Source organism: Rhizomucor pusillus, assembly GCF_041956525.1.
Source record: "Rhizomucor pusillus strain CBS 183.67 unplaced genomic scaffold VTP01scaffold_28, whole genome shotgun sequence".
NCBI lineage: Eukaryota > Fungi > Mucoromycota > Mucoromycetes > Mucorales > Lichtheimiaceae > Rhizomucor > Rhizomucor pusillus.
Window position 1 is genome coordinate 35785 of NW_027192170.1, and position 26074 is coordinate 61858.

General features: G+C 44.3%; 9 protein-coding genes across 9 annotated transcripts; 5 read left to right on the plus strand and 4 right to left on the minus strand.

Annotated features, from left to right (window-relative positions):
* Positions 1–334: 334 nt before the first annotated feature.
* VTP01DRAFT_6024 (60S ribosomal protein eL14) lies at positions 335–1041 on the plus strand (the record flags this gene model as incomplete). The annotated part of the gene is made up of 4 exons (XM_069384880.1): positions 335–340; positions 490–591; positions 662–913; positions 985–1041. 4 exons carry the CDS (start codon positions 335–337, stop codon positions 1039–1041), a joined length of 417 nt encoding a protein of 138 aa, XP_069234724.1.
* Positions 1042–1215: 174 nt separating this feature from the next.
* VTP01DRAFT_6025 (uncharacterized protein) lies at positions 1216–4745 on the minus strand (the record flags this gene model as incomplete). The annotated part of the gene is made up of 12 exons (XM_069384881.1): positions 1216–1940; positions 2005–2266; positions 2324–2389; positions 2447–2704; positions 2761–3059; positions 3125–3318; positions 3379–3552; positions 3612–3906; positions 3959–4103; positions 4167–4296; positions 4360–4509; positions 4576–4745. 12 exons carry the CDS (start codon positions 4743–4745, stop codon positions 1216–1218), a joined length of 2868 nt encoding a protein of 955 aa, XP_069234725.1.
* A 330-nt stretch (positions 4746–5075) lies between these two features.
* Positions 5076–9321, minus strand: VTP01DRAFT_6026 (uncharacterized protein; the record flags this gene model as incomplete). Its single annotated transcript, XM_069384882.1, has 8 exons — positions 5076–5126; positions 5191–5279; positions 5345–6875; positions 6941–7141; positions 7207–7476; positions 7535–7668; positions 7728–8452; positions 8516–9321. The coding sequence occupies 8 exons, from the start codon at positions 9319–9321 to the stop codon at positions 5076–5078; spliced, it is 3807 nt and encodes a 1268-aa protein (XP_069234726.1).
* Positions 9322–9408: 87 nt separating this feature from the next.
* On the plus strand, positions 9409–10733 carry VTP01DRAFT_6027 (uncharacterized protein; the record flags this gene model as incomplete). The annotated part of the gene is made up of 6 exons (XM_069384883.1): positions 9409–9483; positions 9551–9630; positions 9692–9831; positions 9894–10320; positions 10374–10428; positions 10500–10733. 6 exons carry the CDS (start codon positions 9409–9411, stop codon positions 10731–10733), a joined length of 1011 nt encoding a protein of 336 aa, XP_069234727.1.
* Positions 10734–11083: 350 nt separating this feature from the next.
* VTP01DRAFT_6028 (uncharacterized protein) lies at positions 11084–13812 on the plus strand (the record flags this gene model as incomplete). Its single annotated transcript, XM_069384884.1, has 13 exons — positions 11084–11209; positions 11283–11378; positions 11448–11859; positions 11926–11999; positions 12060–12245; positions 12297–12340; positions 12411–12739; positions 12805–12955; positions 13024–13158; positions 13220–13360; positions 13420–13578; positions 13672–13749; positions 13809–13812. 13 exons carry the CDS (start codon positions 11084–11086, stop codon positions 13810–13812), a joined length of 1935 nt encoding a protein of 644 aa, XP_069234728.1.
* A 954-nt stretch (positions 13813–14766) lies between these two features.
* Positions 14767–15048, minus strand: VTP01DRAFT_6029 (uncharacterized protein; the record flags this gene model as incomplete). Its single annotated transcript, XM_069384885.1, has 1 exon — positions 14767–15048. One exon carries the CDS (start codon positions 15046–15048, stop codon positions 14767–14769), a length of 282 nt encoding a protein of 93 aa, XP_069234729.1.
* Positions 15049–15602: 554 nt separating this feature from the next.
* VTP01DRAFT_6030 (uncharacterized protein) lies at positions 15603–17021 on the minus strand (the record flags this gene model as incomplete). Its single annotated transcript, XM_069384887.1, has 5 exons — positions 15603–15953; positions 16020–16231; positions 16291–16366; positions 16435–16853; positions 16925–17021. 5 exons carry the CDS (start codon positions 17019–17021, stop codon positions 15603–15605), a joined length of 1155 nt encoding a protein of 384 aa, XP_069234730.1.
* A 2393-nt stretch (positions 17022–19414) lies between these two features.
* VTP01DRAFT_6031 (uncharacterized protein) lies at positions 19415–20841 on the plus strand (the record flags this gene model as incomplete). Its single annotated transcript, XM_069384888.1, has 2 exons — positions 19415–19913; positions 19976–20841. 2 exons carry the CDS (start codon positions 19415–19417, stop codon positions 20839–20841), a joined length of 1365 nt encoding a protein of 454 aa, XP_069234731.1.
* Positions 20842–22690: 1849 nt separating this feature from the next.
* Positions 22691–25889, plus strand: VTP01DRAFT_6032 (uncharacterized protein; the record flags this gene model as incomplete). Its single annotated transcript, XM_069384889.1, has 10 exons — positions 22691–22865; positions 22926–22991; positions 23060–23395; positions 23482–23871; positions 23939–24249; positions 24307–24498; positions 24594–24751; positions 24813–25220; positions 25284–25590; positions 25641–25889. 10 exons carry the CDS (start codon positions 22691–22693, stop codon positions 25887–25889), a joined length of 2592 nt encoding a protein of 863 aa, XP_069234732.1.
* Positions 25890–26074: the final 185 nt, after the last annotated feature.

A 26074-nucleotide genomic window follows, 5' to 3' on the forward strand; every position in this document is an offset into this window, starting at 1 on the left:
TGTCCAGGGTCTTCGTGTACTAAATGTAGTTCGCTTTGCAGTGAAAAAGTGTTAAATATCCTAGATATATGGAATTGGAAAGCTTAAATTTGAATGCTAATCAAGTTGAGCAATTAGAATACCTTTACGAGCCGGGTTATTGAAAGGTTATTGAAAGCTCGACAACGACAAGATCATGGAAATATTACGAGATCCAAACAGCCACTGTTGGCGCTGTTGCGGAGAAAAATTCTACATGCCAAATTTGGGTGGGTCGGTCGGACTGGGAGGCTCGCACTTGCCTTGGAGCACACAGCAAGCGTAGTAGACTCCTTCCCTTTTAAACATAATCACCATGGTGGTAAGTAACCTAGCAAACGATGATGCTTTCATGATGTGTGCGTGAGTGATGGATACGCTACGTATATGGATGGATGGATGTTTGGAGCAAGGAGCAGAGCAGCTATCAGAAACAGAAAGAACGTCAGAATCGCTAATTCACGAATGCAGAAAGGTTCCTTCAAGCGTCAAGTTGAAGTTGGCCGCGTTGTGCTCCTTCCCGAGGAGGGCAACAAGCTCGCCGTCATTGTTGACATTGTCGACCACAAGCGCGTAAGTTTCAATGCCATTGAATGACAGTAAAATGCTTAATTGGTTCTCATCTTGTTGCGCTATACAACAGGCTGTCATCGATGGTCCCACCACTGGTGTCGCCCGCCAGCCCTACTCCTTCAAGCGCCTTGTCTTGACCAACTTGGTCGTCAAGAGCCTTCCCCGCAACGCTGGTAGCAAGATCGTCAAGGAATACGTCGAAAAGAACAACATTGTTGCTGCTTGGGAGAAGACTGCCTGGGCTCAGAAGCTCAAGACCCGTGAGGTCCGTGCTAACCTCACCGACTTTGAACGCTTCAAGTTGAGAAAGCTCAAGGCTCAGGTAAGACCGGCAAAATTACAGTATTATCAGCATATGTATTAACTGTTTCGCTCTTCTGCTTTCCTCAATAGCGTCGCTTTGCTCTTCGCTCTGCTCTCAAGGAAGCCAAGAAGTCCGTCAAGGCTTAAATGTTCTCAATAAAGAGAAAACAAAAATGACGAACCTTTTACCAACATTGGAATCTCACTATGTGCCACTATTTTCTGATAATGGGCTGGCTTCAAGCAAAGGAAGATTTGATTCTTTGTATTGGAGTCTTGTGAAATGGTGCACGGAAAACTTTATTTGTTTCACATCGTGTATCATGATTCTACGAGCAAACGTCTTGTTCGTACAATGTGATCCCACTCTTCTGTAGTCTTGATGCAGAGTCGTTTTCCTGTAGCAGGGTCGCCAAACATGCTCGCCCAGTATGCAAGCTTCTCGTCGTTTGTGACAAGGACAAGCTGCAAAATGTTTTGTTGCTTTGATGTCTCAGCATCTTTATGTGTCATGTAATAGAGCATGCAGCTGATAAGCGGGCTGTATGCACGCGGGACGTCGGTAAATGACACCGAAGGCACCGTTTTCTCGTCTTCACCCTCGCTTTCATGAGAGTCATATTCTTCTTTGCTGTCCTCGGTATCAGAGATGGAAATCTCGCTATCTTCGTCTTCTTCTTCATCTTCATCGAATTGTCTCCTTCTCGGTCTAAATAGATCTTCACTCGAGACGGACTCAATATCAGAATTTTCAATTACATCAACGAGTCCGTCCCCTTCGTCATCCTCGTCTTCGCTGCCTTGCTGCGAAAAGCTATCATCCGTGAAGGTATCGTTGTTTCTGCTTTCTCCTAGCCAATACTTTTCTGCATCTGACCATTCTGGCAGCTTCTCGCTCAGTTTCTGGGTGCGGAGGAACGACGTTGTTAGCGAACGCTCGCCGCCGCCATCTTTCTTGAGCGTTTGGTCAAGGAAACGGATTGATTCACGTGCTTGCATGTTTAAGTGCGAATTGCCTTTCTTGTGAATATCAAGGGAATCGATAGCTAATTGAGACAGCATTGTATTAGCACCGATTCAGATATCAAGTACTGGCCAAGTTCAACTTACTCTCCAACGGGACAATAACTTCTAGAATGACCGGTTGCAATCTGCTGCCAACGTTCAATACTTGATTTGACCATTTCTTGAGTCTGGGAAGTGAATCCAAGAAGGCAGTGACGTCCACGATAACCTTGCAAATACTTGGCTTCTCTGCCGGTTCTCGAGATGCACCAAGATTTAAGCGGTTCACATTCTTTTCCAACGATGATACCTGCTCCATGAGGCGCTGCGTAGCGAGCGCTTTCATGAAACGGTTCTGCTGTTGGCGCTGCACAAAGGATATCAGCATAACTCTCACAGCAAGTTGAAACCTAATCTTTTATACCTTCGCATTTTCATCAATCACGCTATATTTTTGCTCTGTCTTATTGTACTGAACAAATTCAAAGGACTATATGCCAAAATTAATCGTCTACTTTCCAAATATTGTCACAAACTCTATACTTACACTAGATTCGGCAATCTTCTTTGCAAATTCACGGACTCTTACCCAGCGAGTCTGCGCCCTCGCTGCATCGCTTTTTTCATCAATGTTTTCGTACCCATTTTCCTTGAAGAAATCAACAGTAACATGGAACTTTGCAAGTGGCATCAATCCAACCAGCATCAGATCTTCGGATACCGGGTACGTTGCAGGCAGCACGTTTGCTATTGGGTCTGGAAACATTGAATGTCCAATGATACACACCAAAAATGTTTGCAACGCCTGAATATATACATGATTTAATAGCATATCCTTACATCTCAACATTCACATGTTACCTTCACGAGATCCCGCTTATCATTGTCACGTATGTTGCGGCCTTCGGCATTTGCGCCGGCGCAATATTGAGCAAGTAACGGAAGATTATAGGTCAAAAATGTGCACCATGTGGAAACACCAGGTAGTATGGCTTTGTCCACCATATCACATATATGGCTATATGTGGATGCTTCCAGCTGATCTTTCAATTGCTCTTGAGCTTTCTGGATATTCTGGTACAAGGCATTGATCACCTTAAATGCAAACGTCAAGACTTGGATTTGCCGGCTCTGCAACTGAGTCCATTGTGACAAATTTTCTATACAAACAGTTTGTTCATGAATCAATTTCATCAATGCTTTTGGTCGCCAGGATTCGATTTACCTTTGCTTTTCATGCGCTCACCAAAGTCCCATGCGCTGATCATCAAAATGCATATAGTACGAGTAAATGTCGTCTTCAATACCAGCAGAGACGAGGAAAAGGCGTCATCGTCCGCAGACTGCGATGCCAGCATTAAATTATGCACACATTCGCCCAAATATCCACTAAAGCTGGTATAATTTGCAGAATCCACACTGCAAAGAAGTGTGCTGTTTAATGGAAGAACATTTTTAAATGATGTTAATCTTACTCACCTGTCACCAAACAGCATATTCCTGTGCACTTGCAAGAAACGTTCCACAAATGCAGCCAACATTGCCGAAGCGCTGATCTTCTCCTTGGGACTCCTTGTCGGCGGAAATCTCAGTTTGGCATAGAACGAGCGAAGATTTTCACGACCGACACTCGAAGGGTATTTCATCGCCAGGCTGCATACGGCATTGTGTGAGTTCATCGTTATGCAAATCAATTAAATAGCATCGATTACCTCATGCAATAGTAAAATGCCACATCTATTGCGCTACCATTGGATAGTGAAACCAGAGCCAGTTGGGAATAAGGTTTGCCAGTAGCACGGTAGACATCAACGGCTTTTTGATAGCACTCTTTTGACAGCTTCCAGTAATCATTGGCGATCTTTTTCTTGCTGTCGGCCATAGCTTGTGAAGCGCGGTATCTGGCGACATCTCCCATGCATATATAATTGGATTGGATTAGTTGTCCTATCTTCTCATCCGTTGCAGATCCGTCATTGTTTCGATTTGCGCCTTGTTTGAATAGATCTATGCGATGGTAAGCCTTCCAGTTCAATGTAGATAACGGTGTATTACGTACCAATGCCCAAGGTACGAATATCAATGTGATAATCGCCTTTTATACGGTCGTTCAAATCGCGATAAAACTTGAATGTAGCATCAATGTGTCTGAAAAACGTCTTCAAGAGCCGATGTCGCGCAGCATGATCATTCTCTGGCCGCAGCTGGAAAATAACCGGTAAATTAAGGATGTTACGCACAAACTTTCCTTCATTGTCTGCTCTTACCTTGCGTAGCTTACTTCGAACTTGCTCGATGTTGGCATAAAAGACGTTACGCCACAGCTTATCGTCTATCCGTTGCGATGTAGCAAATAAAAGATCCTTGCTCAAGATTTGGCGATAGGCATCCTTTAGACTGCATTTTCCTTATTCTTAGCTTACAGTTCTCAACATAAGCATTCTATTGATCCTTGCATACCTCTTCCGTACATATTCGATTTCATCCTCTGTGGCAGCAATCTGCTCAGCAACAGCAGCGTCACCGGATGGCTTCTTTGGCGTGTTGGCATAGCTAATTTTCAGCTGGGTCTGGAGTTCACTCAATTGTCTCTCAAGCGCAGAAGCTTCGCTGGTATATATCGAGGATGGTTAAGACCTTGCTCTTTGAGCGCCTTGCCATACATATTGCACTAACCTCGTCAAGTCACTCAAATCAAAACGTTGCTGCTGCTGTTGCTTTTTCCCTTCTTGCTGACACTGAGATGCTTGCTTTTTCCTACTGCGCGTCCGATTGCGTCTTCGGCGTCTTTGTTGCGTTTGCTTTTTCAAGTCTGGAGAAGATACCGAATTTGATTTTGTCTGCATCTTTTCATGAACTCTAACATTATCAAACTAATAAAAAATGTTCTTTTTTGGTCTTGGATTTGCAAAAGTCGTGTCGATGGGTTCAGAGATTTGACATTCCTTCGACAACAGGAAAGCGAACAGAACGAACAACAGCTGACAGCGGACTTGACAAAAAAGCAAATGATCCCCGCAGGACCCTTTTCCAAAATATATCTTTCTTTCAAGAACTGGAAAACACATTTTTTTGTAATTGTTTGTTGAGTAAGAGTCTAATTAAGCAAATCCATTAAACGTTTACGAAGTAGTGTTTGAGGTATCTTCTTGAGTCGATACAGGGGACAAGTCCTTTTATGCATCGTTCCTGCGACGTTTGTAGAACAGCAAATATGCAGCACTCGTCTATTCATTATGCAAAGAGTTAATCAACAGCGGCATCACATATCATGCATGTGTACAGCCGTACCTTTGCGTCGTTTGCATTCACCTCGGAAACGTGTGCATCGTCAAAGTTGTACCATTTTCCATCTTCCCAGTTTTGAGCATATGCAGTGTCTATTATATATATAGTTAGTCTAGAAACTCTCCACATAAGACTATGATGTATATCAGCCACTTACAGTGACCACCTCCCATGCCGCCAAAGTGGTTATCTACACCATATAAGTCATAGATAAGCCTATCCTCTGGGGCAACTTGATCAGGATTGCTGATACTCAAAACTCGGTCAGTGAGATCCAGGCCCTCCATTGGGAAATCAATGTATGCATCAATTTTGTCTCGCCAGGTACGAGTGTGACTGAACCGCTTAAGATGTACAACGACGATTTCTGGAAGGCGCCAAAGATCAAACTTTTTGGATGCTCGCTTGTGGTCCTTGCATCGGGGACAATACCATAGATCTTCCTCGCTCAATAGTTCTTCTTTGGTAAACTCGTCCAGGCAATCTGCAAGTGTAATATCCTTCTTCTCACCACTATCTGCTGCAGCCTCTGGATCTCCTAAATCTTCATAGTCGTTCCAGGCTTCATCGTTGACACCGCTGTCGCCACTTCCAAACGTGTAAGAATGTGATCTCTTCTTGCCAACACCGAATACTTGCTGCGCTTTCTTTAAGCGCCATTGTAATACCAATCCTTCACCTTGTCTTATGACAGTCTTTGGTGGTGGCTGGTCTGCTTTAGGTGCAATTTTAGGGTTATTTGGCTTCTTAATAGGTTTTGACGGCGGTATAATGACGCTGCGTGTATTTTCTGTCTTTTGCGGCCAGTTCGATGCCGCATCCTCCACTACTTCATCCTCGTCGTCCTCGGCAAGCTGATCGACGTTATCATTTTCGTTATCCAACAACATGCGAGGTCCATCAGATGCATCAGACGAAAGTGGAGTGGTTGGGCTCGTCAGAACTTCATCGGAATGCGTGCTTTCTGTATCTGCTGGCTTTGTCTGCTGCGCAATCTCCTTTTCCCATCTTTCCTTCAAATCCACCAGACGAGACGTATTCCATCCAGACATTCCCACTGGGAATAGATCGCGGTTTCTTCGTCCGTATGAACTCTCTTCTGAGAACACCTTGATAGAGAACAGATTACGCATAGGTTCCATGTGCTTTCCACCGGCTGCAGTCACAGCTGCTGCAGTGTGTATTGGCGGTTGCGGTGACGGTGATGGCTCTTCAACATCCATCTTTGCTGGGCTATCGACATCCATGTCCGATGATTCTGGTGCTTCCTCAAAAAGTTTCATGGCTGCGAAACGTTCAACGTGCTGAGCAATAAGTCTATATACATTATCCACGGTCGTGGCATCTTTCTCATCAATAGCCAGGATCATCGGACCACCGAACTGGCTTGGATTCGAGGATGTTCCATCTTCCGCATCAGGTACAGCTTCGCAGTATACAGGGAAGATGACCTTTCCGCTATCTTCGGTCTCGTCAGCGGCATCATCATCCTCGTCATCGTCATCGTGGAACGGGAACCGGCTACCAAGTCTGTATCCACCAAAACCGGACGATGAAGATGCTATCTTGGGTACCTTTACTGGCATCTGGTACACATAGATTATATCGTTTTGCCCAATTTCTGCCACGGACTCGTTATTTGCAAAAAGCTTATAGATTTTCTCGTTGAACAGTTCGAGCACCAAAAGCTACGAGATACCTCGTCGATTAATAGCTGTGTGAGAGAGAGATTGAATTCTATTTGCAAACTTACCGTCTCTGGATCCTCGACGTCCATCTTCTCCGCAATATTTTCTTTTAATGTTTTGATGGTTGCATCCTTGCTGCAGGTCAAGCTCATCCGAAGGGCTCTTTGTGAAGGACTGTACGGCACATAGGTGATTGTAGTCTTCATTTTCTTCTGGATAGGCAGAGGCAGGGAAAGATACATGAATGGATCAAACGTTACGGATACCTGACAGAAACCCGTTTAATAATTCAAAGAAAATTTATTTTGCTATGATTACAGATCACACTTACCTTTCCACATTCATTGCACACTAGACGACTCTTGAACTGACCTTGGAATAGATCAACAATGACAGAGTCATTGCGGGCCTTGTGATATGACCAGCTGCGCTCCGCTATTTCCTCATCGGGCATGTCATCAAAATCGGGCAATTCAATGTAAGGTTTCTTCAAAATTCTATTCAAGTCTTCGTGCAATCCGTCCAGCAAGAAAGCGAGAAGCTCCTGCGAGTCGTGTTGCATATATCCAGTAAATGTGGGGTTAAATCGACTGATCGTCAACTATACCAACTGTATATCAGCCTGCTGTTGCTTGTATCCGTCCTTCAATAATTCGTACCTTGAACTCTCTCGGAGCGGTGTGAGACAAGGTGCCGCTCCACAATTTCTCAACTAGCGATCCGTATGCTTCCGCTACTTCACCCTTCATGCCGAGAGGGTTATCTCTGTTGAGTTCTTCCTTGTATTTTCCAGCTAGAAATAGTGTTTATCAGCACAATGGATGGGGAACATATTGATATGCCGTTACCCACAAAGGAAGTACTTTGATAATCGCTGTGTGTTGCTCAAACATTGCAAAGCCGAATTCATAAAGCAAGTGTTGCCGAGGTTTGATAAACCGCAAACTCCCTTTGGTTTGTTAGCGACAGGTGTCTTGTTCATCCAGCCGCCACCAAATGCCGCATCATCTCGGCTTCCTGCATAGGTTGAAGTTGAAGAGAATGGCGGCGACGCTGACGAGGATGTCAAAGTGTTAAGGTTGCTGGCGAATACGCTGGATGAAGAAGACATTGAGGACGAATCTGTCGTAGCACGAATATCAGCTTCTTCGGAAGGAAATGATTTGGTCGTTGAGTTTCGTTTTTCGACGCCAAAATAACCGCTACATATAGAGTTGTCACCGATAGTACGATCCTGCTGGCTAATATCGATAAATTCAGCATCACGCAAAGAAGCAACAGGAAGCTCCGCCGAGCTTCCTGTAGTCTGTGCGGCGTCCGTGAGCTGCCATACACGAATCTCCTCGTCCATAGCCAGATCAAGTGCGTTGCATATCGTAGCTTTGAAATCTGAGATCTTGGTTTTACGCGACAAGGTCACTTTGGGAGGTCGCTCAAGAGTAGAGGTTTGCTTTGTTGCGGGTGAAGAAATCAAGTAGAACGTGAAGGTTGGAGGATAAATTTCGACCATCGTCTGCTGCATATATTCGCCTTCGGTGATAACTTGTCGCGCAAGTACGTTTGATGGTTCACCGTACCTAAATAGGTTTTCTTCTTTAAGAAAAGAGAGAGAATACCAATGACATGTTGAACTAACTTACCATTCACAAAGGCAGGTCCAAGCTTCCTCTGGAACGAGCTTGAAATCCTCTTCGCTTTCCAAACCAGGCTTCAGATCACCTTTGTGAATAACACTCGAGTTGTCTATTGGGCCTGGAGGTGCACGCTGGCCAAGTTCTCTGGTGGTAGGCGAAGAGCTGCTGAGCCGCGAGCAGTATTGCTCCCAACGGGAGTACCAATTTTTGGAAACAATGTACCATGTAGCTCCATCAGCAAGTGCAGTGTTTTTGACCAAGTTTTCAATGTGAGCGACTTGCGACCGTGGCTCCAGATCAGGAACTGTTGCTGATGCTGTGTTAGACGAATCTAACTCTCCGTTGTTCCACGATGCCACTGCTTGCTCCAATTGGTCATCAGTCTCACTATCCGATGACGGTGGCTGTTGCTCGGTGTTGTCGTCGTTGTCGTCTTTAAGCAGAACGGCTTTCAGCGATTGCTCTTGTAGTCTGTTCCGGTCTTGGGATACTTCGTTGCTGCGGTCTCGGATATTCGCAGTAGTGTCAGTCTGTGGTGATTGATCAACTTTGTTGCTAGTCGCGATTGGAAAATCGGGACGATGCTGCTGCATCTTTGGCGATGACGTTTCTATATTTTCTTGGTCACTCATGTCTAAAAGACGCTGCTTTTTGTTCGGTGATTCCGATCCCCGGGTTCTTCGCTTTGCGATCGCCTCCACCTTGTCGTTAATTTTGTCAGCGGCTGTTCTTTTACAATCACTGAGTATGGCAGGACAAAGTTGTGCGCTTTGTCCTGTGGCAGAAAAGACGGCTTGCGAGCCAAGCTGCATCTCAGCGAGCCCTTTTTTTGGGAACAACTCAGTCAGTCGATCCGACGACTGTATCCCTTTTTCCAAAACAGAAGCAGGAGAACCGACATGCAACTCCATTCAGCCGATCGGCTCTTGCTTGTTTTTGTACATGGCTTTCGAGGATCAGACACTTCTTTTAAAGTATATGACTACGTTTTTATTTATATTTACAGAACTTGAGTTCCTGAGTTCGCAAACCGGTTGCTAGGATTTTCCAAGTCGCTTGAAAGCCATTGCACCGTACTCCAATGTCCACACTATTGTGTACCCTCGATACAAAACAGCCGGGTAAATTTTTTGTTCAAGAATGTATATATACAATTTTTCTGACTGGCCTGCATGGATTCAGCGACTTCAATCTGGCAACCGAGAACCTCTTGACATGGCTGAAAGAGCAAATTAAAAAGCAACAAGAAGATATGGGTGCTCGCGGTGAAACAGGAGACGTCTTGATAGTGCTTTTGGGCCACTCGATGGGTGGACTTGTGTGTAAGCTTGCAGCCCTGGAAGAGGGGACAATCGTTTGCTAAAATCAATGAAAATGAAAAAAGCGGCAGAAGTCATCCTTAGGGTCTACACCAGTCCTGACGACAATGTGCTCCAGGGTGGCCATATATTAGGACTTGTCGGATTTGATTCACCGTTTTATTCCGTGAACCATCGATTCGTATCGTCAACAGCTCTCTCGCATGTCGAGACAGTTAACCGCCATGTATCGAACTTTTGGAGTTCTGCCACAACACGTCAAACATCGACAATGGCAAGCAACCGGTTAAGTTTGACCTGGCCAGAAAAGCAAAAACCATCTTTATCATCGTTCAGCCAATGGGGTGGTTTACTTGCCGGTGCAGTGGGCGTAGCGGCCGTGGGAGCAGCGGCGTATCTTGCAAAGGACCACATTGCAGCTAGCGTCACAAATGTCTTTGATCATTTAGAGTTTGTAAGCACTCTTCTGGATTTTAACGGCTGCTACGAAAGGTAAAACACGAATCCTATTTTCATTTCATTGTTATTTACTCGGGTACTGTTAGAGTGGAGGCTTTGAGTCAAATCAAGGATCTCGTGTTCAAATGTTTTTACATCCTGGTAAAGATTGGATCATCCGCATTTCTTTTAGCAGATTCAATAGAAGACTAAACGATTTCGGCGTTGATTAGTTACCAACGGGAGATGAATTTTCAAGTGACCAGCGTACGTTTATAGCACGTCCTCCTCTGGAGACCGCGCATTACTTTGTTCCGGTCATGTCCCGAACAGAAAATGAGATTGAAGCGCATATGAATATGTTCGATCCCGTAAAGAACGAAGACTACTATGTGATGGGTCAAGATACGATGACTCTAGTATCCGAAATGATTTCCAGGCACAACAGAAGATCATCCCAACGTTGATACCCCACACACTACTAAATTATGTATACTTTACCTCGATTGATCTATACCTCCTGTATTATTCCTTGTGTGCATCTAGACATCGCGGTAGCTGGTAGCTACAAACAATAGAGTCATAGTTTTCGACTGAACTCCGACTCTATTGCATTAGTCGTCGCAGAAACGACCGCTCGGTATCCCATTCATGCTATCCCCATAGCATCCTTTTGAAGGTATCTAAGGATACCCAGGATCAACAGCGATAGTGCGTCGGGAATTGAATTTGGCGACAATACATATTGCTGCATGACACACGCGTTCCTTTCTCTTTCTTTCATTCTACTTTTCATTTTTCTCACACAAGGAAGGTTATGAAAGCGCATATCTTGCTGAGCGCTGCCATATGCATGCAATCCATAGCATACGCTGTAGAAAGTGTCTTTCTGTGGCCGATACCGGAATCTGTATCCTCTGGGCAAACGAAAATCAATCTCGACGTATGTGTGGGGTTTATCACAAGAAAGAGAGAGAAAAGAAAACGTGTATAAAGCTCGAGCAATTATCCTATAGCCAAATTTTGAAATCAAAGGATCCTATTCAAGCTCGGTGCTTGACAAGGCAGTTGAACGATACAAACACATCATTACACATGACCGTTGGGTGCCTGCAAGTATCACGCACGAGTATTGACAGTTTGAAAGAGAAAGACAAGGCTCACATATGCATGTAACTTAGATCCAAGTACCAATGCATGTACCTGCAAGTCAGGAGCAGAAAATGCAAGAGCGAGATGCACAGTTGCGCATTACTGTTGGAGACAAAGTACTAGAGTCACTTGAAATCAGCGTCGATGATAACGCTGCGGAGCTCGTTCAGGGGGTAGATGAATCGTATGTGCTTGATGTTCCGAGTGACAGCAATACGGCCACACTAAAGGCAGCCACTGTGTGGGGTGCTATCCGTGGCCTGGAGACATTCTCGCAGCTCGTGCAAGCTTCAAGGAACGGACCTGTACGAGACGTTGACAACTCGGAGCAGCGAGAGCAAAAAGTGGTTGCGAAGACCCACTTCAATGGCTTATTCATCCCTGAAACACCCATCCACATTGAAGATTCACCCAGGTTCACTCACCGTGGATTGATGCTGGGTATGTTTCTACACACTACAGAGTCATGTCAATACATATTAACACTAGGTTGCGTTGCCGGTGTAGATACTTCACGTAACTACTTTCCCGTAAGAGATATACTTCGCACTCTGGACGCTATGGCGTACAACAAGATGAATGTGAGTAAAGTGGTTTGGCAATTTGATCGATTTGATACTCTTAGTAACTTTTAAACTTAGGTTTTCCATTGGCATATTACCGATTCTCAGAGCTTTCCGTTGAGACTCGAAACTGTACCCGAGCTGGCAGAACACGGTGCATATGTTGTGAATGGCAGACGTTATGTATACACCAAGAAAGACGTAAAGCGCATTGTGCAATATGCCAAGGAACGCGGTATCAGAGTTGTGCCAGAAATTGACATGGTAGGTAACACACAGAGTTCTCGACAATGTTGCTAAATAGCATATATATAGCCCGCACATACGGGGTCCTGGGGTTTGGCTTTCAAGGAGCTCACGTAAGTATCTTAAACAATACTGTTACGAAGGCAGAGGGGGATGCATGAAATGATTTATAATAATATATAGCACATGCACTGGACGGTTTTTCCTTGATGAAACAAATGACTGGAACGGACGCTACGCTGCAGAGCCAACGACTGGACAGCTGAACCCTGTACTGGATGAGACGTACGAGCTCGTCAACAAGGTGATTTCGGAAATTGCAAGCATGTTCCCCGACGGATCATTCCACGGCGGTGGAGACGAACCTATTTACAAATGCTGGGAAGATGAACCCTCCGTTCGAGAATATATGAATGTCCACAACGCTACAGGCGAAGACCTGCTCAACAAGTTTTTGACAAACGAAATCCAATTTATCCAAAAGGCCGGAAAGCAACCTATCTTGTGGGAAGGTAAATGATCCCGAGAGGCTGTTTTAAGAGGATCACATCGAATCTCACTAAACATTTCAATGCAGACTCTGTCACCAACAACAATTTGGCAATTCCAAAGGATGTAGTCCTGCAAGTATGGGTAAATCCTGCGCAGCTGGCTGCCAAAAAAGGATACAAGATTATTGCTTCCCATGCCAGTTTTTGGTATTTAGATTGCGGTCACGGAGGATGGACGTAAGTGGTGTATACGCTTTTGGTGAAAATCATGATTACTCTTATACAAATGGATTGCGGCGCTGTAGAGGCAACGATACATCGTACGATGAGCAGGCACCCCCAGAGCTTCCTCCGTCGCTTCAACGAGAACTGCGGAAACACGGTCTCGAAGAAAACTATCGGCCTAGTAACTGGGGAGGCCCTGGTGGTGACTGGTGCAGGCAAGTATTCCGAAGCAACGCGAGCTTGAAACTGTTGGTGTTTACGCTGTGTACGATATAGTCCTTTCAAGAGCTGGCAGAGAATTTACAGCTACGACATGACATTTAATTTGACAGAGACAGAAGCTAACAACGTACTAGGTGGCGAAGTTGCCATGTGGTCTGAGCAGATGGATCACATTGGCATGGATGGACGCCTGTGGTGAGTTGCTTCCAGGATACAACAAGTTGCGAGTAATAAATGAAAAATATTCTTTGCAGGCCACGCACTGCAGCCGCAGCGGAAGTAATGTGGTCTGGACGGTACGACAAGCATGGCACGAAACGTGACGTAGGCGAAGCCATGCCGAGAATGTTCGATTGGCGATACCGGCTCGTCAGAAGAGGTATCCAAGCTGAAGCCATCCAACCATTGTGGTGGTGAGTACAAACTACTGGATTGGTTTTACAGCCTGCATATGGTTTCATTTAACTTTTTTCTTTTTGTTTTGCTTTTTTCTGCGACACATATAGCGGCCAGAATCCGTACATGTGCAATAGCAAATACCCGGCGTCTTTGTTACCCAAAGATGGTGATGCACAGTCCTCCACGTATGTACAAAGAAAGCATTCAATTACACCACGAACAGGGACTTTCTTAACAAGAGCAGATAGATCAAAAACAGACAAGGCAAACATGACAGGAGCAATACACGTGGAGCCATTGCAGACAAGATCGTTTACGGTGTCGCACGACATTTATTCATAGCTATGTAGTATAATAGCAAAAATGTCGAGCAAGTAAATAACAAGTATACATTTTGTATTCAATTGCATTGTTCCAGAAAATGAGGTGTCCAGACACTACACTGAAATGCTATCTCATGCAACTAAAGATATTTGGTTGCGGGCGGTTTTTGCAGCGAACATAATTTGACAGTGAGTCACTCGATGGTCTGGACCTGTCTTGCTCGGGGACTTTTTGATTAACACACGATTCCAGAATAACGCTTTCGTCGTGCTTGCAAATCGATACAACTAAGCATCCAGGTTCCCAATCATATGCGTACACAAACTCTGTATGTAGAAGAACTAAGCCCACCGCGCATGATGGTTGGAATAGCAACCCAAGGACATGGGTGTGGACGGTTAGGCAGACGCTGAGTGTTTGGCGGGGGGTCACCTCCCACGAGGACATGGCAGGCAAGCAGGGATGGATGACTTGTCCCAAATTTTTGGAAAAGCGCTTCTTTGGCAACTTGGATTGTTCCAATTTCTTCCTTCTTCTCATATAATATTGTTCATCGATGGTTGATGCACAGCCGCTTATTTGCTACCTCTGCGGGTCAAGTGAGTAAAAGAGCTTTATTTTCTCAAAAGTATGATGAACTAGGCAGGGATACTCAATGAACGTTCTCCGTGCACTAAATTTTACCTCTGGTGGCTGCTATCATTGCTCATCGATGTTGGCTTGCATGTATACAGCCAAGCACAAGTCGAGCGACTGTGTAAGTGCATTTACTAAATGTTGCTAACAATCACGCTTATCATCCCTTTACTAACATTATCATACATTCATTAGCCACAGTAAGTTCGGTTATCCCAAAGAGAGTGGGGATAATATTGTTTTCATCTTGGGAAGCAAGTCAAGTGCCGGCAACAGGTCTGACAGCGCATTGGTACCCTCTCTCCACAGGTATTGTTTCCTGCCCAGATGCCATTCGAACCCACGGCGCATTTGTACGACAGTTGATGAGACCAATCGGTGGAGACATTTCCGTTCAGGACCCCATGACACACAACATACTCTCGCTTTTTCTTTACATTAATTGGAGCTCCAAAATATTTACCATCGTTCGCACCGGATGACGCCTTACGACACTGAACATGCCATGCTACTCTCTGCAACATTGCTTGCAAAAAAGAAGAAGAAAAGAAAAATCATTTCATCCCCTTTCTGCTGACATCTGTAATTCTATTTTTCAATCATCAATCAATTTGTTTTCAGCATCAACGACGAACCAACAATGCAGTGTGATCATTCATTCTATCAAATCGTTCTTTTCCGTTCCACCCTGCTGACTAGAAGATAAATGGATCCAGAGAGTTCCAGTACTCTCCTCCGTGCCGGATTGACCGCATATCTTCTGTGGAGTGCAATCGATTGACGCAGGGCATTATTCCAATTGCTTCTATATTGTTCCATGTCGCCGCGCCCTAGCTTGCTTCTTTCGCCCCCGCTTTTGTTTCGAATGCGCGTAAATTTACTTTATCAATTTGACTTATTCCAGGATCACGTATACACGCAGTTATCTTGAAACATCACTGTTATACACAAATTGATCGGTTTATTTGACAAAAAGAGAACAAGGAAAAAATTGGGGTTACAGGTGGGAGGAGGTATTTGGAAAAAGAAAGGGAGACATGCTTAGGGTATGCCAAAATACATACAGGTTACTAGACCTTTAGGCAGTTGCTAAGTCGCTGCTGCGGTAAGGCGCGAAATCTTCTTCAGTGACAGGAATTGGTTCTTCAGCGCTAGCCATGTTGCATTGTTGGAAAATGCGAATATCAGTTTCCTTCAAGGAGCCAACGACAGAGTGGAGCACGCCGCGGTTGTGGAAGATGACCATGTCACCATCTTCCCATTCGTGGGCATACACGTTCTCCGGATTGATAGCTGGACGCTGTATCTTGTAGAGCATTTCTCTGACCTTTTCGAGGTCGCCCACGGGCTTTCCGTCGATAATCAGATCCTGCACTGCTGCAGGATGCACTTGCAGATGGATCTTGCCTGTTACAGGATTCTTCCACAGCTGCATAAACGACCATGTGAGAATTGCTGATCTTCAAACTTAAACAACAACAAACAGTTCACTTACCATGGGATAAACCTTGATGGCGTCTTCATCAATATCAGGAAGCTCTTCAGGCTTCAATTCTAGTCCTTCAGATACCATGCCGAGACCAGTTGAGTGCGCGCGTGCCTTGGAGATCCAAAGATACGGGTGAGGGGCATACTTGACTTTGGTGCGGAATGCCAGGTCCTTCAAATCCGGCGGCAAAAGCTCGAATGCTTTTTGACCCGAGATGACTGCATTAACAACGCGCATTAGTACCATCTCCTGCAGCAGCAAATCCTCTTCTGCTTACATGCAGTAGTGCCGAGCTGGACATCAAGTGTATGGCCGCTTCCATCATCGTACTGCACTGTCTGGCGCCTGGGTTCCTATTTTATCATTGTATCAGCATGAAAAATTACGTTAGATTAGCTTATATATATATCTGTTTACGTACGGGGTTCTTGAATCCAAACAGACTGGTGACCTTGGGCGGATTCAATCTGTACAGAGCGGCATCCATGTGCCATCGATAGAACCTTGTCTTTCCCGCAGCTTCGTCTTCTTCAGAAAGAACATCCTTATGGAAGACCTTGTGGTGCGGATGCGTTAACTTTCTTTCCTCTACACCCTGGTAGTTTCTGACAACGCCGTTTCCGAGAAGCTGAACCTGAGGAACGTCGGGAAGAGGCGACAAATCTCGAGCGATGACGGATTCCTTTGCTCGGTGCTGAGCTCCGTGACCATACGTGTCGACCTCGGGGTCAAATCGTTTCGTCACCTCGTATTGCGTCTTTGGGCTGATGTGGCCTTGGTTGCGAATTACAACGACCTGGTAAGTATACACTGCTTCTTCGAGCTTTTTAAAGTCGTGATCTATATTTTCCCTCATTTATGAATATAAAAGAATAGATAAGCAAAAATGGAGATATGTGTGTGCGACGTACTAGTCAGCTTTTCGAGATCGAGGTCCCTGATGATAGCACCAAAGTCAACACCACTTTGGGCGGCTGTAGGCCTGATAGGTTCAATGGTAAAGGTCATTCCGTGAGAAAGAGGAAGGAAAAAAAGGAGATAAATTGTGAGATTTTGATTGAGACAGGGTGTATAAATGAGATAACGTGAATCGGAGTTCCTGTTGCATTGACATCTGAAAAGCTCAAAGCCGATAACAAGATTACCCAATGGCGTGGCGAATGTACCTGGCTACCTTATCTTTTTTGACCTGCCCAGCATCTGACCAGCTGCAAGAGGCGAATATACCGGTATATTTGAAAAAACAAAACAATGGAACGCACATTTGCATGATATTTAAGCCGAGAATACTATTGGCATTTGCTGCAGGTGGGCAGCTGCGTATGTTATCCCAAGCGAAAACTGTTGTGATCCTTTCCGCAAAGCGGCAGTGTTATATAGACTTCTAGTATATATGCAGTTAATTTTCCTTATACGAAATATTCTTCAACTCTTTTCTTATCTCTCTTTCTTCGGGAATCTGTCAAGTTCTTAAACGTTCGGAAGCTTGCATCCTGTTTTCTTTTACCATAGCACCAAACATATGATAGAATTCGCTGGATCATATAGCCCCGGTCTACTTGGAGTATAAAATGATGTCACATAACTATACAAGAATTTAGCCCGTTTGACGATGACTCGCAGTCACCTCCTCAACAGGTCGTGGGAAAGCTAACTTACATATGATGCTGAAAGTTTTCCCTGCACTAGCAAGGGAATCATGGCTTAGATAATCGTTAACTAATTCGAATATTACCACAGGTATCATCAGACGAAATGGTTGCATTTAATTTCCCATCAGAGGAACTGTATCGATTACGATAGTAACTACATTTCTAAGGACGACTACATCTAGTCATCGTGGCTCCCCTTCCACCAGACGATCGAACTGTCATAAACTCTCTATTGAAAATAATTGAAGAGAAAACTAAAAGTTTCAATGATATTGAGTTCAGGCATCCCAGTAACTCAAAAAGAAGTTCATATGATCAACTTCATTTTAGGCATCTTGCACACAAATCATCCTTTAAATATCCTTTGTGATCAATGTTGCCTGTAATACCTGAGTTCCTTATTCTCGAAGCTACAAACAATGACTGAATGGGAAGCGTTTAATTTAAAGGTTTGCTTGGTTTTATCGTTGCCATGGAGTTGGCATTAAGCCGGCTATATGTAGATTCGCGTTTGGCGCCGCATGTTTTCACCGTTAAGCAGTCGTCACGTTCTAGGTACATATATTGTATTGGACCAGAAGTTTAGCCATTCAAGTTTGTATTGCAGTTTACCATCTCCGTCCCGAATAAGCGGCTTTCATGCGCGAGTCTGTTTAATTTCGTAAAATAACGCATCCTGTGGTGATTATCAAACAAGAGTCGTTTGTAAGATTAGTCGACTTTTACTCTTATTGAGCAGAGAAGAGATGCATGTACCCGTTCAAGTTCATTCATGCTTTTCCTTCCTCGGTTCACTAATAGATCCTACTGGAAATAAGGTTTTCCGCGCGATCAATGCTGCAAGCATGCCTGGGTAGCAAATCACCAGAACTGTCTCGTCGCAGCGCTCCATTTTTTTTAATATATTGCTGGGCTTGTTCCAGTGAAATCTACTCAAAGCAGGAAGCTAGTATTAGCACCCACTGCTTTGTATGTCAAGCTACGTCAATGCGCTAACTGCCTGTGGACCGACACATGGGAGGACGAATAAACGGTCATCTCACGCGAATGAAAGGTTGTCTCAGGACATGTATGTATGCACAATGTGATCACCCATGCATTTAATTCGCAATAAATCCATCGTGGTTCTGAGTCGAAAAGTTGTGGTAAGTACAATAATATTACTATATTTTACTAGCCGACGTTTATTGCAGAACCGATATTTTTCTGTGATGCAAAGAACCAGCGCTTGACGATCTCCTGCGCAATTTTTGCTGCCCAGTCCAGTAGCTCCCGGATTTTTCATAGCTGCTGCGTTGTGTGGAGGAGCAATTAGCGGGGTGAGCAGGTGGTCCGCCGCCGCTGCTGCTGCTGCTGCAATGAATGGATGTAGGTTAAAGAGCCATTTTTCACGCTGGAAGGGTAAATTGGCTCAAAAGACAGCAGATGGGCCAATAAAAAAGCCTCGCAGTCGAGAGAGCAAGTTGTTGAAAGGCATGGTCATGTTGAGTGACTTTAGATTCAAAATTGTTGTGACTGAAAATTTCGTTTCGGAGGTTGCACAAGCAGTTTGCCTCAATGCTGGCTTCATGGCTGGCTGGCTGCCGTCATTTCAGAGTCCTGGCACACAATTTTCTATCTGATGGATTGTCCGAGGCAAGGCAACCATCCTCCATCGAATTTTGTGTACTATTCTTTCTTTCTCTCTTTTCTCCTTTTCTTTTCTTCTCTTCCCTTTCCTGCTCCCACCCAACCAGTCGTCTCTCCAATATGCTGAAGCACCCAGAGATCCAGGGCCATCAAGATAATAACCGCGGACCTTCCTTGCAGGCGCATCCAGTCTACTTTGACTTGGCATGTCCACTGCCTCAAAGCATCTTGTCAGAATACCCGCAGCCATATTTGGCGTTTGACCCGAGCATCCCACTGAGCGCAGCCGGCACAGCCGAACCGGTCTTGACGACGAGCGAAGCGGCGGCAGCAGCTCTGCTTTCTCATCCACACCATCTGACACCGCCAACATCCGCTCTTTTAACGCCCATCGATGTTTCCGCAAGCGATTTTCTCCCATGCGCTTTTCCTCAAAGTCATGATAGACTGTTTTTTGACCCTCAACCAATGATGAACTCTCCGGCGGCGCAACCTTTTCACGTGGACAAAAACATTGCTCAACTTGAATTCTCAGTAACAACGAATAGTGATGGCTATAACGAGCACCTTCGCGGCAATAATAATAGTAGCGGCAGCGTCGGCGATGCGTCGTCAGAAGGTAAGCTTATTCTTTCCTCTCAACTTAAACTTATTCCTGATTATTAATTGGTTGTTTTATAGGCAACTATGTGTCCCATGTTGATCCTTTAGAAACACTCTCTCTAGGCCCATTAGACTCGCTTGTCCAAAGCGGAGCTCTAGACTGTTGTGGCGCTGATGATATCATGCAGGGTCTCGATGACTTGTGGGCGAACCAACCGGACAACGTGACAGATGGCGATCAAAGGGCGTCCCCTCCTCGTTCTCCTCCTGCTTGTTGCGAAAGCACACAGGATATACAAGAAATAGATACAGATTCACCAGCACTTTGCCATAAAGAAACCCCTGTAAAAGACTGTGCTACTGCTGAAGCATGGGATGAAATTGGCGAAAACATCATCAGTGACAAAGTGCTGTCATCATCACCGTCATTATCTTCATCATCTTCAAGCAAACACCAGCATATGCAAGAAAAGCTATCATTTGATGACCTAGATGGCCGTAGCAATACAGAACAAGATACAAACGATGAAGAAATACCAGATGTCGGCATCGGAGAAGAAGAAGAAGAAGAAGAAGCCGATGACAGCGACGATCCTGACTGGACGCTTTCGGCTGCAAGCTCGCGACGAAAATCAAAAAAGTCAAGAAAGAGAGCCGCAGCATCGTCATCGCGCAGGTCTAGGAAGAAGAAACAAGCAACGGCCGCAGATGGTGGCGCAATTCGCTGCAGCAATTGCGATACTGTGAATACTCCTCTCTGGAGAAGGAACTCTCAAGGAGAGCCGCTTTGTAACGCATGCGGTTTATTCTATAAACTACACGGCGTAGTGCGGCCTCTCAGCCTAAAGACAGATGTTGTCAAAAGACGCAACAGGAACGGTTCAAGTAGCTACAAAAAGAACAGAAAGTCCTCATCGTCATCATCGGCTGCTCACCGAACTTGAGTTGTTCATTGCATGAACAAACAAAGGGCAGTACCGTAGCTGCAATGTACACAGACCAAACTTTACATCTTGGCTAAAGCCATCGATGTTGGGTACTGCCGCATTTAGTTACCCTTGCATTATACAAACCTTTCTGCTGTTAGTCTTATCCTTCTCCGTCCTCCCACCTCTCTCTCTTTCTCTTTCTCTCTCCGTCTTCTTTCAGTGTTACATACGCTGCTCATTGAAAGCGAAGTTGCTTGCATTAGTCATCGTATCTGATTTGTGCTATCCTTTTTTGGCTCATATTTATACTACTTATTCATCTTCCTTTGCTTTGCAGTCATTAGTTGTAAAGCATGTGCTTATAAATACTGCCAATTATTCTTCTTTTCTCATCTAGCTACTTCGGTTAGCTTTCCTTTATGTGTCTGTGCGTTGCTTCGTTTACCAAGAAGAAGGGGACCCTTGATTGATGAGCTGGACAGATGAGAATACCGTCGGGCTAGAATAGCCATCCTACACATCTTGTCACTTGTGCACTTCAATAAGGTTGATACCTTCAAACTGAAAAAATTAGAACTGCTTCCCTCTATATTGATTATTGGCTGAACAATCTTCCCTGTTGGATGATTTGTCCTCTTCTCCTTTCTTCATAGGCTATTTTATGCGACTAGAGGGGACAAGAAACATCCAGGTTCTTCCTGATTTTTTCCCAATCATGAGCAGACTTGCTGCATCGTCTTATGCTTTGCAAAATTAGTCACGACGTTTTTTCTGCCAGCTAATTCGCAAATTGAGTATGGTCTCAAAACACCCTCGCAACTATCATCGGCTGCCTGTGGGTCGTGAGAAACATTTCTTTCATCAAGCATAAAAGGTGATACACTCTTTACAAGCGAGGAAGGTTATATGCAGTTGGGAAGAGGCTTTTTTACTATTTTCACATTGCGTTTTGTTGAGTCTTTCTTTCAGAACAACAATGGACTTCATACAAGAGCATCCAAATTCTTCCCCGCGACGTTCTTGCAACAGCTATGGACGAACAGGCCATTTGAAACGCTCAAGTCGTTTGTGCCCGCACAACCCACGTTTCAATAGATCGACAGAGCAAGAACAAAATGAGTAACAAAGAAGGTTTAGCCCACTATGAATACTCTTCAGATAATGTAGTCTTCCTTAGTTTTGGAAATATTTACCTCATGATATTGATATCATCGAATTGACTGGTACCCCTCTGCGTCGAAATGGAAATTGCAAGCATAGCCGGCGCTGTTGTTATGCAAGCGATTTCGAATGATTCCATGCATATGTCACTAAACAAGCTAGAATAAAGCAAGTACCTGAATTTTGGTATTCTCTCTCAAGCAGCATAGCATGCGAGCGCTGGTCTGAATAAACCGGAAATTCGACGGCCCTGTGCTTGCAGTAGCGCAGCGGATGCAAACCGCTGGAGAATGCGGTTTATCAAGGCCAAGGGAGGTTATCATTTAATGCGGATTCCACTGAAAACATTTCCGATTAGCGAGGACGAGTGCAGCGAGGCAAGTGCATGGAGCATAGCGACCGCTAAAGCACTTGTCAGATAATACATGAAAGCCTGATGAGAATGATTTTGGTCCGCTGAACTATGTTGCTCCTCTCTTATTTCTTTGCGTGAATATCATCATAGTATAATGGGTTTGCATTCATACAGTCACCATATATATCCGTATGACAGTAGGACAATTATACCTCTATAATTCTCAATGAGTTGATTACATTTGGAGGGCTACGTAACGAATAATTTCGAAGGAGATAAAAAGCAGGCATGTTAAAATTCCACGCCATCCTGTCTTTCACTCCTGTTTCATTTCTATGGAAAAACAAAATGGGCCGTAACAAGGGCAAAAAGAAAGCCACGGGTATGTTCATACTGTCTTGCGTTGTATTTGCTTCTCTGGCTGATGGCATGGTACATACAGAACAAGTTTCGGATGCGGAGGATGCGGACAGCGACGACGATTTCCAGAAACTAATTATCATACGAAAAAGAAAAGCGAAGGGTAAAGATGGTGAAGTGGGAATAGTCACTTTAAGTCAGGTTATATACTTATAGACAATAGCCACTATAACATCCTCAAGTTACGAGCCTACCACTAGGAAAAGGATGATGACAGCCAAAGATACAGGTGAGTACTACCAGAGGTCCTAAGGTTCTTTTCTGAAATCACTCATTTGAATGTACGTCGACCCATAGCTGACGCAGACAATGACGACGATTTCAGGCTGCGCCATCCTCCTCCAAAAGTAATATATTCAACATATAGCAAATACCAACCCACAAGGGCTCACGTTTCAATCTATTCTTTAGCAATCACTCCAAACAAACAGACCGTCCAAAGTAAAGGCAAGTTTATTCGCACGAAGCTTCCAAATACTGATATTAACCAGAGCATAGACAAGAAGAAGAGAAAGAATAAGAATGAAATCAAGTTCGAAAAGGCTGACAAGCGCCGGAAAGAAAAATACGAAGCCAAAGAAGAGAATCGAAAAGCAAATAACAAGTTAGACGACGATCTACCGATTTATTCAAGTTGCAAGCAACCCGGCCATTCCCGCAGCAGTAACAAGGCATGCAGAAACTACAAGCCTAAGAGGAAATATACAGCCGAATTCAAGCGTACCAGCGTTATCAAGACATCATTGCAAATACATGCAAGTATCCAGAGTTCGTGCGCGTGCTCCAGAAGGCCGTTTTACATGCTACAGATGTCACCTATGCCGGCGCCCTATTTGCAAATTACTATTTCCTGCCTCTCTTAAATGAACAAAAGCCGCTCCCATTTATCGACCACGAACTGGTTTACAGCCTTTTTTCAGTTGTCACTGGTCAGGGGACCAAGGTGCCCGATCATGTCAAGAAGGCTTTCGAAAAGTTCCAGGATCAAATCCCATCCTTCGATAAGGAACTTCAGATCACAAGGATTCAGGACTTTGATATCGCAGGCGGCAAAACAGTACGAAGAGAATACAAGGAATCACGTCGCAGCAAACTTCCAGAAAAAGACTGTACAGTATCTCCTTATAAGACTATCCGATGAGAAGGACCAATATTACATCAGCGGGCTGAGTACAGCACAGCGACGCAAAATCGCGGAGCGTGTCTATGAAGGGTGTACATCAGCGGATACTACACCGACTTTTGACTCAATTGAATTAACCAAGGTCCAACTAAACAAGGTTGAAGCAGTAGCGAAAGACCTCCAAAAGGAGATCGGTGTCGAGGATTTATCGGAGAGCGCACTTTCCGCAAGACCGCATTTGTACTTACCTTGGCTACACAAAGTACTGCAGCGCATGGAACAGACAGTTTTCATTAGGGATGATCAGCCGGAAGAAACAGCAAGCAAGGCTTTCATACACAGAAACCTTCAGGAGGTTCGTAAAGTACGCCTATCTAGAGGTTTACGAAATGTTACTAACAACCATCTCTATTTCCTACAGATTCTAAGCAATCATACAAACTTATCAAAGTTGCTGTTCTCGTCCCTGAAAGTACAAATTCATAACGCAATTAACCTGCACAAACCGTTGGTTCTGCCAAAATCATTCACTGCACCGTTGCCGGAACCGATCATGAAAGATATCAAGACATTCATTGAAGAAACTTCTACCGAACTTAAGAATGGACGTTTCGTCCACTGAAATATACAGATCCAAGAGGAGCACGACGTTTCACTTTGCTCCCGCTGTACAACTTTCAAGCTCGGCATGTGTCTGTGGACTTGCAGGCGTTTTCAAAGCTGCTTTTGGATAGTGGTTTGAGAACCAAGAAGGATGGTCAAGTGACTCAAGAAACTGCTAAGCAAGAGTACTTTCGTATATTCGACATGGCAAAGATCGGTTGCAAAGCATTGGAGAGCCTAGAGACTGACAAAAGAGTTTTCTGGTAAGTTTAATATTTGAGTTATAAACAATATTTTTGGGCAGTCTTATTCCTTCAAATGCAGGAATCAAATCATCACGGATCGTTATGACTTGATGTTCGTTTTCAAGAAGCCTAAGGAGGAATATCAACCGCAAGATCCTGACAGCATCCGAAAAATCATCGACGATCCAGACACCATCGTATGGTCGGTCGATCCAGGCGTCATAGATATTATCACCTCTGTTGATGGTGTTGTGGATGAACCGCACAGAATTCGACAGACCTCGGCAAAAGAGTATTATTATCTTTGCGGATATAATCGAGCCATGGATAAGAGAAACAAGTACATGCAGCAATCTCCTGATACGAAGGAACTCGTGGACGCCATTCCTTCCGTAAAAACAGCTTCTTTACAAAGTTTAGTCGAAAGCATCGAGTATCGAATGAACCACTATCACAACATATGTGAATTTTATCATCGCAAATTTAGGTAAGTAACTTAAATCCATTCATTTCGTTCATTGGACTAGATTCTAATCATCTTGCTTGACAGATACAATAAACTCAAATTCAAGTCATATGTAAACAAGCAGAAAGGTCTTGCGGAGATCGCTAAGCGGTTACTAGGTGGAAGCGACAAATATCGTCCAGACCGTGAAGTAACTTCACACTCTCTCGATTTCACACGCCAAAACCAAGGATGCCACGCAGAGAGTCCATGGGACACTGCAACTGAAAAGGAGAAACCCGTTGTCGTTGCTTTCGGTGACGGATCCTTCAGCGGATCAATGAAAGGCAAGATCACCGCACCCACCAAATCTGTGTTTCATGCTTTGAAACAATATGCACTGCAACGAAAGGTAACGGTGAATCAATCCAATTATAACTTGGAGCTAAAAGATAATCGCAGGCACCGACGTTTATACTTAAAACCGATGAATATCTGTCGTCACAAATCTGTCCCAAGTGTCATACTAGAAGTCTTCAAAACCTGCAGGACAAGACAAATTCGAAGATCCACGCTGTACTAAGGTGCAAAACCTGTAGTACGGTTTGGAATCGTGATGTTGTGACTGCTCTCAATATCCGTCGTATTCTTATACACATGGCAAAAAGCAAGAGTGAGAAGCCGGCGGAATTCAAACGAGAAAGCAAATGAATACATATCCAGATAGATATTTATCCAGTAACCTTGTTATAATACATAATACATACATAATAATAACCATGGGTATACATGTTATCAAACGCACGATGAAGCGTATTTATTGTGGCATTTGCGAAACTAGACCAACTGCTGTTGTACAACTGCCTTTGCCGTCGCATCTACTACTTGCAGAACTC